This window comes from Anolis sagrei, chromosome 2, assembly GCF_037176765.1.
Source record: "Anolis sagrei isolate rAnoSag1 chromosome 2, rAnoSag1.mat, whole genome shotgun sequence".
In the NCBI taxonomy this organism is placed as follows: domain Eukaryota; kingdom Metazoa; phylum Chordata; class Lepidosauria; order Squamata; family Dactyloidae; genus Anolis; species Anolis sagrei.
In genome coordinates this window covers 127,303,971-127,321,046 of record NC_090022.1, presented here as the reverse complement: position 1 = coordinate 127,321,046, position 17,076 = coordinate 127,303,971, and the positions used below count along the sequence as shown (strand labels likewise).

Sequence of the window (17,076 nt, the reverse complement as noted above, 5' to 3'; positions counted from 1 at the left end):
GATGCATTGTGCATTTGGCTTAATCCCCTCCTCCACTGCTGTCCTATTTTCTTCTGTGTCTTGTCTTTAGATAGTAAGTGAGAGGAGGGAACTGAAGAGGGTTTAGATAATGAAATATTCAGTCAAAATACTGTGCTTTTCTTATGCTTCCTTATATAAGGATGGTCCACTTTCAGTTTCAAGTCTGATGAGCAGTAGAAACCAGAAGAAAAAAAGATAAACACTGCAAAGATCCAGTGAACAGATATAGTGACTAAGGGTGAAAATAATGGCTTAGCCAATCGAAACAGCACAACTGGCTGATAGAAGACCCAGAATATCTAGACTCCACAGAACATTTTCATTTCTGACAAGGAAGGCAAAGGCAACCCCTCCCCCCCCCCCCCAAAAAAAATAATTTCACTTTTGGGTTATCAGGAGTCAGAAACAATGATGAAGTCACACCATAAAGGATTTTTGCAACCACTCTAGTTAAGGTTTTACAATACAGCACTGGGAACGTTGTAGTTTATAAGAAATTTCCTGGCATTCATTGTCTGCAGTTTTTCAACAGCTTTTCATTGATTAAATACCTGAAAAGTTATTATAACATGTTTTATAATAATATAGTAGGCATGGATATTTGGCTTCTTGCAGATGTTTGTATTACTTATCCCACAAGCTTACTAACTAGCAAATCAAATACTGCTATACATTCTTATTCTATTGGTACTCTTGCTGTAGATTTCATCACCTCCTCGGTATCGGTCCTTCAGTACAATGCTTAAAAGTAAAGGGATAACTGATAATCCCAAAGGTTCTTTGTTCCAAAGAGCATAGTTGGCTATTTCATTAGCAGAAAAATATATGAACAAATGCATTGCCTATGGTATAATTTTGATATCCTCATTTCTTCTCTCGGTTCACCTGTATTCCAACATACACAGAGTGTGCTTGTTGTTACTGTAGGGCCTACTAAATCATTTCTGACTTACAGTCATCCTAAGGTGAGTCTATTAAAGGATGTTCTTGCTAAAACTTGTTCAGAGTGGGTTTGATGGTATCCTCCTCCTGAGATCAGGAGTGGAACTTGCTCAAGATCACCCAGTGGGTTTCCATGGCTGAATTGGGATTAAAACTCTGGTCTCCTTTTGTCTCAGTGCAACACTCGAGCCACTACACGATGCTGCTCTCATGCTGTGTTACAGATCATGAAAGTCCTGTAGGTGATCTCATCTACCTCTACATCCTAAGATATAAGGCATACTTGGTTGCCAAGCTGGAGTGACACTTGTTTCATGGAGATTCATCAAAAGGCCAGGGCAATAGCTGTAAGAGACCAAAACGGCCATAGGACACACCATTAATTTTGGCTCTGCATTAATACAAATAACGTTTGAGATAATGGGCATGAAAGTCAGAATGACACTCTGAGGATCTTTGCAAAACAACAAGTAACTATAAGAGAAACATCTGATTATTGAATCACTTCATTACTAAAATGGTTCTCTGATTACATTGAAAATCAGAGTGGATGGTTTGAAGAATTTTCTAAGTCCATGTATATTTGTACAATTAGAATAATGATTCAATAATCAAATGTTTCTCTTCTAGTTACTTGTTTTGCAAAGGAAGCAGAGAAGTGTCAGGAGCAGCCAGAAGTTACTGCCAGTGCTACTCAGGCTACCAAGGTATGCTAGTTTGGTGGATATGTGCACTCTTGTATAGAACGAGGCCAGAAACACAGAGGTATTATTACTGAGTTTCTAAATCTCTTGGCAGTGCCATGTATTAAAACACTTGAAGCATTTGACATGGCTATAAAATTGTAAAGGGAGCACTCAGGCAAGTATACATCTTGCCTGAGTGATCCAGAGTCAAATCTCCATTCATCAATTCAGACACAATATAGTGTTGAGTAAATCTCATTCTTAGCCTGGTCTACCTCAGAGGAGTGGCATGTATAATGGGAGAGTATACTTGTCCTCCCAAGCAGTTAGGAAGAAAGGGGAAAATATAAAAACAACATAGAATTTCATAGATGAACACTGAAGTGAATAGATCTTACTAGTGATCCTGATACTTTTGGCTATTTTGACATATGATCCCCTTTTCCAACAGTGGACAGTTATATGTATCTTGCTTGGAAAATGAATCCCAGAAATTTACTTGCAATCATAACATACTCTGCTTGCAACTGGTGCATACATCTTGCCTCCATCTACCACTCTCGATCAACATGAAACACATGCAAGGCTTTGTATTATTCTGCAAAACTAGTCTCTTTTTTCAGCCCTGTTCTCATCCCTAAATACGTATTAGCATCCTCCAATGAACAGCATGTCTTTGAAGAGAAAGTTACCAAAGCAGATCTGAAGGAAAGAATGTGCAGAGAAGGAAGTGAAGATTTCCAATGACCAATCAATTATTATTATAGCTCTGGTACTAACATAGTATGTCATACACTTTCAAAGTCGTTTCCTGTATGATAGAAACATTGTGTAATTCAGCAATTTATAAAACAACCTAGACAATTCTTATACTCCCTATTTGTGGAACATTTTAACATGTTCACCTATATTGATATGAATAGGGGTAATGCCCAATAGTTATGTTTAAATTCTTCAAAAATACAAGGAATCTATATATAATAGAAAGAAAAAGCAAACTTGTGTATGTAAGTGATCCAAGACTATAGGTTTATTAGTAGGGGTGAGAGGTGGAAGAAACCTTGAAGAAAAAGCAGAAACACTGAAAAGAGCTGAATAAATTAAAAACAGAGGTTAAAGCAAAAGAGAAAAAAAAGGCAGAGAGAGCCTACAAAGAGGGCAAAGTAGAAAAATAGCTGGGGTGTAAGGCTTGATCAGTGAGACAATTTGATCACTCCAGCCTATGTGCATATATAATGTGTGTTCTGCTGAATTTCCAGCATTTATATTCAAGCCTTTTAAGTGTTTCATGGTTTTCGGTTTCTGGATAGCCAGGAAATCTCAAAGACATGAACACAGCTTAACAGGATACAACTTGTCAAATTCCTTCACCCAATTTATTTCACACATCTATTAGATTCACAGGCATGCAGCAGACATATATATTTATGTATTGTACCTTATTGTACCTTATTTATGTTTTGTACCTTAATTAGCACCTATCAATTCAACAATTGGAAGTAACTATTTATGGCAGGAGCCCACAAATTTTTTAAACAGAGGGCCAGGTCACAGTCCTTCAAATTGTTGGAGGGCCGGATTATAATTTGAAAAAATAATGAATGAATTCCTATGCACACTGCACATATCTTATTTGTAGTGCAAAAAAAAACTTAAAACAATACAATAACTATAATGAAGAACAATTTTAATAAATATAAAATTAGTATTTCAGAGATAGGATTATTGTTGTTGTTGTGAACTTTCAAGTCATTTCAGACTTAGGTTGACCCTGAGCGAGGGCCGGGTAAATGATCTTGGAGGGCCATATCTGGCCCCCAGGCCTTAGTTTGAGGACCCCTGATTTATGGCATGAATGAAACATAACCACACTCTAGAGGTAGTTACAGATAACCACACCATTATCTTGTTATACAGCCATTATCAAAGTATCTTCTTTTTCAACATTTTCCATACAAGGTAACGATGAAATATCTTGAAATATATTTATAAGGAAAATTAGAATGTTCAACTGTAGATGGGTTTATTTTCAACCAAATGTTTCAACAAATCCTTTGCACAAAGTGTGCCAAGAACATTATGAAAAAACACAATTTCTTATTAATGAACTGGCATAGTGAAGCAGCAGAAGGGATGGCACCACAAGGCATGCATACTTCAAACCCCTCCACTCCCTTTATCACTTCTGTGGGACAGAGAAAGTAGAACTAGGGGGAGGGGAAAATATTGTATCTGAGATTTAGTGCAACCAGGCCGAAAATTGTCCATTAAGAGATATAGCAATACAGCCTGGCTGTGAGGTGTGCCTTTTTTGTTTTTCCCTGCTTCTAAGGAGCACACCAGCTGCCTACTTCCACCTTATATGCTGGCATCCTGTTGCTGACTTAGCATGTGCACAAATCTTCTTTTGGACATGGAACACAGGTTATTCTTTTGCCCTTATTATCTGTCAAAATACTTTTTGGGAACAACAGTCTTTAACTTTGGTGTGTATGTAACAATGGTGAGGAGCTCTGACTGGCTTTGAGGTATGCATTCTTTATACTTTCCCATCCCCAGGAAGCCTACCACCTGCCTTTGGAAGGAAACAACACTTAACCTCTGCTGTTTTGCTCTAAAGGCAAAAGCAGGTAGCTAGCATACTCCTTGGAGACAGGGAAGTCCAAAAAATACGCACCTCACAGTGTGCCTGCCAGCCAAGCCACTAGTGACACTGCTTGCCAACCTCTCCTGACATTTTAGGCTGTTGTGGGCAGGAGATTTTTGGACAAAACACAAGGTAAAGAGGCTAGTCCTCTTTGGTGAGCTCCCCAAAAGTATGGGGAACATGAAGAACATGCACCTTGTGGCAACCAAGCCTAACTGCTGCTTCAATTGCTGCCCTGGTACTACTTCTAAGCCAGGCAGCACTAGATGTTAAGGTGTTTGGGGGTCTTTTTTTCTTTTCTTTTTTTTTTTTACAAAAAGGTATTTCTACATTGGGTAAAATCCACAGATCCAAAAAGACCACTGTAAAATCTCAGGAATGCCATGTTAAATTTATTCTCTTCATTTTCCTGTATTTCTAACAAAAGTATTTTTTTTCAGTGATTAAGTTGGCCATGTTATTGAAAATATGGAACACTAAAGGTACATTAACTACAAGAACTAGTTTCAAATGTGAATAGCACCTTTCCAAAAATAACATAAAAATGTATTAAAACAAAGTATCAAAACCTTATCAAATATGTCATTTTCTGAGAAAGAGAACAACGAACCGAAGTAAACAACTTTTAAGAATGAAATGGGAATGGGGATTTCCTCTTTATTCTCCCCTTCTCTTTCTACCTGACATACAGCCTTAAATCTATATTCGTAGCCTACACCAATGTTTTATGTTCTCCTACTGTGATTAATAGCTTTTTTTAATGCAGGGTAGAGAAATGTTGTGCAAAAGCTGAGAGAAACACAATGTAACAATTTCCTTCCACATTTGCAACTTTAACTTTTGCAGATTTGCATCATTGAATCATAGAGTTGGAAGAGACGTCATGGGCCATCCAGTCCAACCCCCTGCCAAGAAGCAGGAATATTGATTTGAGTAAAAATATGTAGGAATCTCTAGATGCTTTAGTGAGACTCTATAGCCAACTTCTTCCAGTCACTCTGGAGAACTAGAGATGTTCTTTCAGATAAGAAAATAGCAATTCTTCATTCTGTTTTTCACTTTCATGGGGGTCCTGTGCTCCTTGCCCCAGTGAATGTGAGGGAGTCACTGGAGAACCAGAGAAATTTCAATTCCCAATAACTTTCCTGATAATTGTCACAAGTATAAACCAATATCATAAGATTTCAATGTTTTTGATTCATTAACCCACGCCCTAATCTCAAAGCAGCATGTCCCCTACAGGGAACAGGAATTTTATTAGAACAACAATTGGTAAAACTTGCTTAGGCAAGCGTGACAGCTTTCAGTTTATATTTGCACTGCATCTCATGTAGAAAGGCACATAAATAGAAAACACCTATTCCTTAATCATGTATGACAAAGATGAGTGAAGAAATGTCAGACATGAATCAATGGAACCAACAGTGACTGAAGAGAAATGCATATGATAACATAAAACCATCAATGTTTAACTGGGTCTGAAGGTACTACAAGAGCAAAATGTTCAAATACTGGTTTACAGCGGGTCCTCCAAATTTCTGGATTTAATTAAAATGTTGTTGTTGTTTTGTTTTGTTTTTTTAAAAAAGTAGGTCCTTTAATGTGACAATATGGTCAACATCCACTGAAAGTCGACCAGAATCACACGGAAGGGTTTAGAAGAGATTCCTAGAAAGGTACAATATTTTATTCAGTTTTCATTTTCACAGGAATCCTGTGCTTATAACTTCAGTGAATGTGGACACCTGACAGTAATTCCAATATAGCTAACATGTTATGAAAGAATGTCAACACAAAAGTGTTTATTTGGAGTTGATAGTGGTCTTGTTACCATATTTACTTTTATCTAGTCTTTCTCCTGGTGTCTAAGCTCAAGGCAGAACTAAAAAACAGCCTATAGCACCTGGTATTTTTAGCACCCTCCCATCCAAGTACTAACCAGATCTGGTCCTGCTTAACTTCCAAGATAAGATGGAATTCCGTCTTTTAAGACAATATATACATGCTAAGCTAGTGTTTCTCAACCTGTGGGTCCCCAGGTGTTTTGGCCTACAACTCCCAGAAATTCCAGCCAATTTACTAGCTGTTAGGATTTCTGGGAGTTGAAGGACAAAATATCTGGGGACCCACATGTTAAGATTCTATGTTGACACCCATTTCTAATATGGGGTGCAACAACCTGTAACAGCTGGAAATCATGGATCTGGATCCCACGGTTTAGGATAGCCCAATGTATTTTCAAAGTTATTGGTCCCTAGAGCCTGTAGCACAGTTGTTTTCCTCTTAACTTCCAAAGGAATAGCAACAATACGATAAGCAAAGAAAAATGGAAATGCCTTGTGTTGATATGTTCCAACTAACTGCTCCTGGTGACAGAAGAGTTAGATAGACTGGAGACTCTAGAGCACTCCCCAATGTTGCTGCACTGTAACTCTCAGCATTCTTCAACATTGACTGATATAGTTATGTATTTCTAGGAACCACATCCAATAATATTTCATAGGCTACATGATAGCTAACCCTACTTTAAATTTTATTCATAAATTAAGTATGGAACAAGCCCAAATGCTTTTCTCATTCATTCAATCTAGCTATCCCAATATATAAAATACAGTAAACTGTAAAAATAATGCTCCTGTACAAAACTGTAAAAATAATGCTCCTGTACAAACCTGAAAAAAAGGGAAAAAAACTTGAAAGGGGTAGGGTGAGGGCAAGACAAAGAGAGAGAGAGAAAGAGTATCCAGCAAATGTATGCTCTGAACAGCACTCTGTGCTTCAGGATGCATATGATGAGCAAACCACAGCCACTCTCTATGTGACTTGCTGCAACTCCAAGGAGCCCTATGCATTTTTCTCCACAGCCCAACAGATTAACTATCAGAGAGTTAATAGAGAAAATACCATTGTTCAAGTGCCAGAAAAACTACATTGATTGGGATTGCTGAAGTAGAAGGAAGAGGACTTTAATCTCTACTCACTCTGTGATTATCTTGCAGTCAAAATCACAGCTTCCCTATTGCCAAGAACTGTAAGGACATAAAAATGTGGATCAAGATTGTTGGAATGGTGAATGCTAACCTCAACTTGTCTCTCAGCTTGCCCTAATTTCAACAGTAGAAATCAGAAAGTTTAATCATCCCTATATCTGTATGCTAAGGGGTAGATTTAGGGAAATATGAGTGAACGCACAAATACATGGTTTCCAACCCACCACGGCAGGCATGCCAGTAAGGCTAAGAAAGGCTGTTTGACCATATATTCTGAGAAAAAGATGAGATGGAAAAGCAATATAATGTGCATAAAAATCTAGTCAACTCCAACACATTAAGGGGAAAAAATCAAACTCTTGAAGCCATCTACACTGTGAATTTATCAGTTTAACATTATGTGAACAGTCATTGCTCAATCAAATGGAACCTAGGAGTCATTATTTTACAATGTCTTCAGCCTTTTCTGCTAAGCTATGCTGGCCTCACCAAACTACGACTCCAGGGATTCCATATCATTGGAGCCATGGCAATTAAAGTAATGTCAATCTGCATTCATTCTACAGTGTAAATACACCCAAAGTTATCAGGCAAAACTGTTCCTACCAAAAACAAAAAACAAAACAGGAGTGCTTAACACTTTCTCAAAGTAGGCTTGCTCTGTTTTGCTGACTCTGACTCCTAGGGATGCAGCAAAACATGCTTCTTATAACAGAAAAGTACTATTTGTTAGAAACCGCTTCCAATCAATGAAAGTTCTGTGTTTTATGCAAGCAATGTGCAACTTAGCACAAAGAGAAATACGGTTGAACACTATGAAAGCCATCCACTGCATAGATATCAGGCTCCTCCCAAAAGACTCAAATCAAGAGAAAGTTTCATGAGAACCAACACTCTTCTTAATGTTCCCCCCAGAAACAGCAAGAGTATCCCCCTGGGCAGCTAAACCAGGAAATCTCAACTGGATAGCCCCCTGCAAGGGTCTGCCTCCAGGGGCAAATCAAGAACGGGCAACTTAGAAGTCCCTGAACTGACTGAGAAGTAGTGTTGGGAGATCAAAAGACAAACTGGCTAAATGGCGCTACCTAGAAGAATCCTCCACCTTGTGTGACTGTGGAGCAGAACAAACAACTCAGCATAAGTATGATTGCCCACAATGTCCTGCCTCATGTATAGAGAAAGAACTGTTTAAAGTTACAGACAATGCAGTCGCTGTTGCCCGTTTTTGGTCTAAAATTATTTAGCTGCTTGTGTTTCCTCTATTTTATCGGTTTTATACTAATTTATTTATGCAATGCTTTTGACACAAAATAAATAAAGCAGACAACTCTGACTGCAGCATCAGATCACTTGCATACAAAATAATATTCTATACACTTATTTTTTTTCCTTCTAATATATATTTCTTCTAATTTCTTCTAATTCTGAGAAACAAAGAAGTGGTGATTTAACTGATACAGAATCTACACCAATCCAAACGATACCACTAGCACGCCCGTTGTACTTGAAAAAACAAATGAAGAATAATGTATATTATACAGTCAGTCAATTTTAAGTAGTAAAACTATTACCCTAATTTTCAGATAGAAACATAGTGTCTAAAAAGAAATGTTTGTAAATGTGAACCATATTATGCACCTAAAGAAAAGAATACACAGTGTGCTTCACATGTTATAGCTTGCCTACATGAAAATACTAATTAACCAGCTATATACTGCAGTGTGTGAAAGCTACATATGGTTTGTCATGTATTTGAAAACATGCAACATGTCCCAAATTCAAAACATGTACACAAAGCAAAATGCAGACGCAAAGTAGCATACATATTCCTCCCACACTTCTGTAGGAAAGATTACAGATCTGAACATTAGGGCAAGTACTATCTTAACCAAGTTTACAGCTAGATCAACACCACAGTGAAAATGGACATTTCAATTTATTAAAAAAAACAACTTTGCACAGTAACTTTAAGCATGGCTCTGTAGTATTGTTGTAATTTTACATTTTCCTGGTTGCACAAAATCCGGATGACAACTTGAATGTGTCACAAACACAAAGATGATGGGTCATGTTCTAAAACAAAGCATCTACACTGTAGAATTAATGCAGCTCACCATCACTTCAACTGCAGTGACTAAGTGCTTTGGAATCCTGGAAACTGTGGTTTACTGAGGCACCAGCACTCTTTGTCAGAGAAGGGTAAATAAATTTTTACAACTAGAACTCCCAAGTGATATCAAACTACATTAATTCACAGTGTAGATGCACCCAAAGTTTTTAATAGAAGTAGGCAATTCCCTTTTGCACCTTAAATTACATATGAGTAGCAGTTTCCCTTGCATCAGTGAATTAACCTGCAACTATTGCTCTTCCAATATAACTCACACAGGGTTTGTAGATGCCATTGACAGTAGCAAAATAATTTGATCATCCCATCAAAATTGATTCACCACTTTTGCTACTATAATTTATCATAGGAGGAAATAGAAAGCATTATATATCCGCTGGGTAGCCCTACTATCAGGATAGGTGCCTGTTTTGAAAATGTATCAGAATGCAACCTCCTACAAATTGTGTTTGTAGCAATTGTGGCACCAGAGAAAATTCATTAAGATTACTTTTTTCCCCATTTGCCACTTTCCTAAAGCAATGTCACATGCCCTCTAAATACAATATTATCTAAATGTGACAGTGCTAAAAAGTCAATTACTAGCTTACTAGATTTCCAGCTTGGCAAGAAAAAACTCTAGAAATTAGATTACTACAAGCCTATAACCACTGAAATCCATTTGCATAGCTCAATATTGTATGTTATACTCTGTATCTATATTTAGTTTTTAAATTGGTAGACAACACATTGTTTTCAAATCTAACCAATTTACTACTAAGGAAACTCTATTATTTTCAAGTTGAGGCATTGTTTTGACCCTAAAGAAGTCTGTAACCTTTGCACTAAGTGATCTACCTTTAATTATAAATACTTTGGATAAGTGAACTACTAAGTTGATTTGTTATCCTAAGTGACTATAAACTTTATTACAAATATGACAAGCCCTTGGGTTAAGCAAAATACTAAAAACTGACCATCAATTTTAACACAATAAATATTATGATATTATGTATGACCTGGTTTATTGGATGTTTAATATCCTTTTATACAACCGGGAGGTGCTTTTGTACTAAGTTTTGTGTCTCTTGTAGCAAATGAAAGAACACACTACCAATGCTTCGGCAACAGTACGTCAACTCTTCAGCTCGAGTTTGTTTTTGTGCCTTTAGGCTGCAAAAACAAGCAAACACCCCAAAACAAAATATACACCAAATGCTCAGTGTGTTAGGTTTACTCTAGTCTGTATTATGATTGCCAAGTAACTTTGTAGTCTGCAGAAGGAAAGGTGAGAAAGTGCAGCTACATGTGATGGACAGTCAAGAGATAGGATGCACCTCTACCCTGTAGAAATAATGCAGTTTGACATGGGAACTGTAGTGTTACAAGGTCTTTACCATTCTCTGTCAAACGACCCCTCCGTGCCATTGAGCCATGGCAGTTACAAATGGTGATGAAGTGCATTAATTTAACAGTGTAGACGCACCCACGGGCTAAAAAGAGATGAACTGTGGATGGCTGGGGCTTACAATGGACACTTCATCAAACGACCGGCTGCCTTTCTACAGTTGGTGGCTGACGCCTTCCCAGGCGGGATAAGAGTGACTTCCTTCAGTCTCCCTGACCGGCTTCACAAAACATGATCCACCCTGGAAGGTTTTTTTAAAAACGCAGTGGGATACCAGTTTGAGCACAAAAATCAGGCGCGACCTCCGCTCGCGAAGAGTCACTGAAGGCAAAGCTCAGGCCTGGCCCTGAGAAACCTGGCTGGGGATAGGGCCGGCGGCTGGGCCAGGCCTACGGGAACAGCAGCCTCTGGGCGGAGAGGCGGGTCCGCGCTCCTTCGAGCGAGGGAGACGGGGAGCGAGGGAGGGCCCGGCCGGCCAGTCCTCCCTGGGTCCCGCGGCCTTAGAAAGCAGCTCCACAGCCGCCCTCCGGCCCGGAGCCGCTGCCGCTATCTCCCTCCCCGGCGCTTCCCCCTCCTGCTGGATGACAAAATGGCGGCGGCAGGAAGTACCATCAGCGCGCGCCCCGCCCCGCCCAGGCCCGTTCACTGCGCCACCCGCTCGCTCCCTCGCCCCCCCCCCCCCCAGGACTCCTAGGAAAGCCTCGCGCTGCCCTCGCGCACGCTGGGCCGCACGCGCCCTCCTCCACAACTTGGCTCCGTAACGGCACGCGCCCCAGGACGGACAAGCCTGGCTTACGACGACCGCCTACCCTACGGAGAGCGAACGGCCGAGGCGCCCTTACGCCAACTCCGCAGCCACCCTCAGCCTTCCGCAAGCGGCGTAAGCGCGTCAGACGAGGAGCCGCCACCCCCTGCGCCGGAGGGAGGACTTAACCTCCGGTGCGTAAATAGCGAACGAGAAGGGCGCACGGCGGTAATTCCCAGCCGCGCACACTGGGAAGGTTCGCGTAAGAGCCTTTGCGCAATAGGCCTCGGCGCAAACTACGTAATCCGCCTGACGCAGCGGTCACATTACGCAATGCGGGTTACGCTGGCAAGGCAGCGTAACTTATCAAGGAGAATACCAACCCCCGCAGCCGCTCCCGGCCCGGCCCAACTCGGACTTACCTGAGGCCGCGCGAAGAGCCGGAACAGGCCGCGCCGCCGCCGCGAGCCTCCCCGCTGCAAGGCCCCCGGCGAGGAGGAGGAGGAGGAGGAGGCAGCAGCGCCGCGCGCCCTCGGAGGGAAGGGCCGAGGACCAGGGCGAGCCGACCGGGGCAGACACAGCGACGGGCAGCGGGACCAGCAACGGCGCCGCACTGACCTCACCGCGCAACGCGTGACGTCACCGCGCAGCACGGCCCCGCCTCGCGTCGCACGTAGGGCTCGGGAGGCGAGGCCCCGCCCCCTCAAGGGAAGGGCGGAGGAGGAGGAGGAGGAGGACTCTTCTTCTTCTTCTTCCAGTGGGAGAGGAAGCGCGCGTCTCCACCCTCGACTGAATGCGGCTTGAGGCCACTCTAGGCATACCTCGCCTCTCTTTCCCCCTCGGAAACCCATTTCCTCACCGAGGGGGCATTTCTTTCTCTCGTCTTCTGCAAAACGTCCAGTCTTGTTTTGAGAGGCAGAAGAAGCCCCGTGACCGAGGCGGGCAAGGCGAAGTCCGCCCGCACGCTCGTGGAGAGTTCTCCCACACATCTCCGTGCCGGTTCCCGAAAGGGAAAGAGCCGAGCCTGGCTGGGCAGAGAGAGGGCCGCGCGGGAACCCCATTGGCGCCTGGTGGGCGAGGAGGGGGCCTTAAAGGCGCCCTGCAGGAGGAGCTCTCCCACCTCCGCACCCAAGAGCCTGGCGCCCTGCATTGCAAGGCACTTCGCCCCGCAACGCTGTCACCCAAATGGGGCAAGCATGGGCAAACTTCAGCCCTTAATACAGTCCCTCATGTGGTGGTGACCCCCAACCAGGCATGTAGGAGGGGGGGGGGGGCTTGAGGGGTTTCAGCTAGAAGGCCTGACTGGTGCATTATTTAAACTGTTATGTTTATTCATATCATGATCTGATCACCATGCTCAATATATCCCATATGCATGGGGGTATTGCGGTAATGATACAAAAGGTTTGCTAGGCTAGACCCTCTTTCACTCAGACTCAGCCCCCCCCCCCCCCAATCAAATCCTGGCTTCGGGCCCCAACCATAACATTTCCGTTGCTACTTCATAACTATAATTTTGCTACGGTTATGAATCGTCGTCTAAATAAATATGCAGAGTGTATTTTCATTCACTGGACCAAATTTGGAACGAATACCCAATACGCCCAAAATTTGAATACTGGTGTGGTGGTGGTGGGGAGATTGATTTTGTCATTTGGGAGCTGAAGTTGCTGGGATTTATAGTTCACCTACGATCAAAGAACATTCTGAACTCCACCAACTGATGGAATTGAACCAAACTTGGGCAGAAGTATGATAGCTGGGACCCAGTGCTGGTAGTACTACACTGGGAGCATTTCCACTACCTTGGCAGCCACCTCTGAGAAGGGCTTTTGGCAGGAGGATTCATCATCTGCTTCTAAAAAGGAAGAGAAGGACAGGTGGAGGGATCTTCAGCATTCTCTGCCAAAAACATAATATATATTTCTTGATGGTCTTTGGTGACACCTCTGAAACCCCCTCGCGACCCCTCCAGGGGTCCCGACCCCCAGGTTGACAAACAGTGATGTAGATGGAACTACTACAGCTCCCAGCATTTGCATAGCATTGATTGAGCCCAGTTGGAAGTGGCGTAAAACAGTCTTAATTCGTCTTGAAATAATGCAGTCTCTGGCACCACTCTGTGATGGAGCAGACTCATGGGAACTGTTATTTTGAAAGACCTCTGGCCTTCTCTGCCAATAAGTGCCCTTAGAACAGGCATGGAAAACTTCGGCCCTCCAGGTGGTTTGGACTTCCAACTCCCTCAATTCCTAACAGCCTACTTTTAGGAATAATAATAATGTATTTATTTATTGTGTCAGAAGCAAGTTGAGGGTACAATTAAAATGCATTTAAAAATACAAAGTTTAAAAAGAACTTGGCACTACGCTAAATGTCCTTTGACCAGAAACTGGCCACTTGGAGTGCCTCTGGTGTCACTGTCAGAAGGTCCTCCATTGTGTATGACGCAAGGCTTAGGTTGCATTGTAGTAAGTGGTCTGTCATTTGATCTCTGCGCTCGCATTTCGTGGACTCCACTTTGTAGCCCCATTTCTTAAGGGGGCTAACCTAATAATAATAATAATAATAATAATAATAATAATAATAATAATAATCTTTATTTATACCCTGTTTTTCTCCCTCACAGGACCTGAAGTGGCTTACAACATCTTAAAACCATACAAACCACAGACCGAATACATAAATAATAAAGATAAATATTATAAAATAAGCAATTCAAAAACCAAACGATAATATATGCAGTCACATTTGTCTATCACATGTCAGGTCATATTGCACTCTGCTCCAGTTGTCATGTTACCAAGTTCTCTCATTGTGTTAGGAATGGGAGTTGAAGTCCAAAACATCTGGAGGCCTGAAGTCTGCCCATGCCTGTTCTACATTGTAGGTGGGGGCCCCAGTCTCTCCCTTTGTAGACCAATTTCCCAGATTAACAGACCTCCTGGCCATTGGATCCTGCTCCCATTTTTAGCAGACAGGACGACCTTTGTTCCCTCTTCAGCCCTTGGAGGTAGACTTTGGCCCTCGCTCCTGATACTTGGCAGCAGGAAGCTCTGCGAACAGGGCAAAAAGGCCTGCAAAAAGTGACTCCTGACCAGGGCTGCCTGCAAACCAAGAGCGGCAAAGTCTGTCACACAAACATCACATTTGCTCAATTTTGAGAGGATATTTCTTTGAGGTCAAATATAAGGGAGAGGGAGGGGTAAAGAATGGGAAAGAGGAGGATTTTACCAGATGGCAAGCGGAAAGGGGAAGCCACAGCCCTGCCAGCTCCCTCTCAGAAACAGTGGTGCCACACACTGTCGTTCAAGAAAGGTGGCACTAGGAACACTTTGCAAATATAGTCAACCGTCTGTATCCATGGATTCGGTACTCACAGATTCAGCCATTTATGACACACACATATATAATTCCAAAAGGGAAACCTTGGTTCTGCCACTTCATATGAGGGACACCCCTTTACTACACCATTATACACCACGGGACTTGAACACCAATGGACTTTGTTCTCCCCTGGGAATCCTGGAACCAAACTACAGTAGTTCTATCTTACACAAAAGCTAGTGATAGGCATGCAATTACTTATCAGCACATTTTACACAGGAAGGGTGCCGTAATTTTAATTGTGATTTAATTTCCAAGCACCTGGGAAGGGGTACAAGTCAAACATGAACAGAAGATATCAATATCCAACATGTCAGACTGCAGCTACACTGTAGAATTAATGCAGTTTGACCCTGCTGTAACTGCCATGGCTCAATGCTACAGAATCGAGATTTGTAGTTTCACAAGGTCATTAGCCTTCTCTGCCAAAGAATGCTGGTGCCTCACCATACTACAAACCCCAGCGTTCCATAACATTGAGTTACAACAATTACGTACTTCTCTTGAATTAATTCTAAAGTTAAAGATTCAAATTTCTTTCCCATTGTACATTAGCATTTTGCTTCTTCGCGTCATTATTTCACCAGTTATAGCTACCAGGTTTTACATACTATAGTACACTTTTTTGAAAAGTGCTTTTTACCAATAGATTTATTGAGGACACAGATAATTGTTGCCCTTCTAATTGTTTAATTGTGCGTATTTTTAATTGTTTAATTGTGCATATTTTCAGTATCAGTATTCTGCCTTCAAATGTAAACAAATAACCATTTAACATGGGAAATTGTATTTCCTGCATCCTTGAATAACCACAGATGGCACCTAATAAATGTAGTATGAAACCAAAGTGCATGGCATCTGGATAAATTTGAGCCTCAGCACCTAAAATGAAATAATAATTATTTTGATCCAGTTGATTTTTATTAGGTTATAATCAATATGTGCTTTAATTAGTTAGGACCTACCTTGGGTCTTGTTCAGATGAAAGGTCGTATATAAATGAAATGGATCCTCAAGAATGCTCTGAGTTTCTTAAGGCTGTGGGACCTATAAAGCTCTTCCAAGGAGGGAAGAGGACAACCAATGGCTCTGGGCAGCAGAGGAGCGCCATCCTATCTGCCACTGTGCTGTTACCAAACCACATGTAGACGCACCAGGTTAAGACACTCTATAGTACAGTGGTAGAAAGTCACTAGCAGTTTTCATTCAGTTGTTGGTTCTTTAGAAGTCTTAGGTAGTACAGTCTCTGCCAGCCTCTTAACCAACACTGCCATATTGGCGCCTCAGGTCAGATCCTCCTTAACAGTGACACCCAGGAACTTAAAACTAGCTAGTGCTACCTGTTCCACTTGGTCTCCCTTTATGACCAAGGATTGGATTTCTGGTCTGTTCTTTCTGTAGTCCACTATGAAGCCTTGGTCTTATTTGATGTTAAGAACCAGATTATTGTCCTTGAACCATGAGAGCAGCCGATCCACCTCATCTCAATAGACAAACTCATCCCCTTCAGAGAAAAGCCCCACTACAGTTGTATCATCTGCAACTTTGGTAATGATATTGCTCCATTAGATGGGGGTGCAGTCACATGGGTACAAAGTGTAAAGCAGAGGACTCAGCACACAGTCCTGTGACATCCCAGTATTAAGAGTGAGAGCTGACAAAGTATGATTACCTACTCTAACCCTCTGGAAATGCCTAGACAAGAAATCCATAATCCAAGAATGGAGTGAATATGACAATCCATGATCCATAAGTTTAGACACCAGTCTATGTGGGAGGATTGTGTTAAATGCAGAACTAATGTCTGTAAAAAACATCCTCACTTAGTTCCCCTATTGTTCCAAATGGGTCAGAACAGTTGATCACAATGGCTATGGCGTCCTCTGTTGATTCTATATGCAAACTGATGTTTGTCCAATGTATGTGGAAGGCAAGAAATGTTGTGCCTACAGACCAGTTTTGCACCCTCTCAGGCTTAGTAGACAATCTAATAATCCTACTAGTAAAATTTGCACTTTGCCACTCAAGATCAGTCTTAAGATGTAATTGAAATGGAAACAGATCACACCAAGTATCATGCCTGATGAGTGATATATTCTGTTGTTATCACCTCCATACAAACAGCAACCCACACGCCCCTACA

General features: G+C 41.8%; 1 protein-coding gene across 6 annotated transcripts in view; it reads right to left on the bottom strand.

Moving 5' to 3' along the window:
• Positions 1-12,188, bottom strand: part of BRD4 (bromodomain containing 4) — an 87,025-nt gene extending 74,837 nt beyond the window's left edge. For 2 of the 6 annotated variants that reach the window (XM_060764421.2, XM_060764422.2), the window contains exon 1: positions 11,969-12,188. Coding sequence is in view for 2 of the 6 variants with exons in the window: in XM_060764420.2 (XP_060620403.2) it covers positions 10,923-10,936 (14 nt within the window). In the remaining 4 variants the exon portion in view is untranslated. Of the gene's footprint in view, positions 1-10,790; positions 10,863-10,922; positions 11,357-11,968 lie in introns of those variants that run through there. The other 4 variants (XM_060764420.2, XM_067463831.1, XM_060764424.2 and 1 more) reach the window with 4 other exon arrangements.
• Between the last annotated feature and the right edge of the window lie 4,888 nt (positions 12,189-17,076).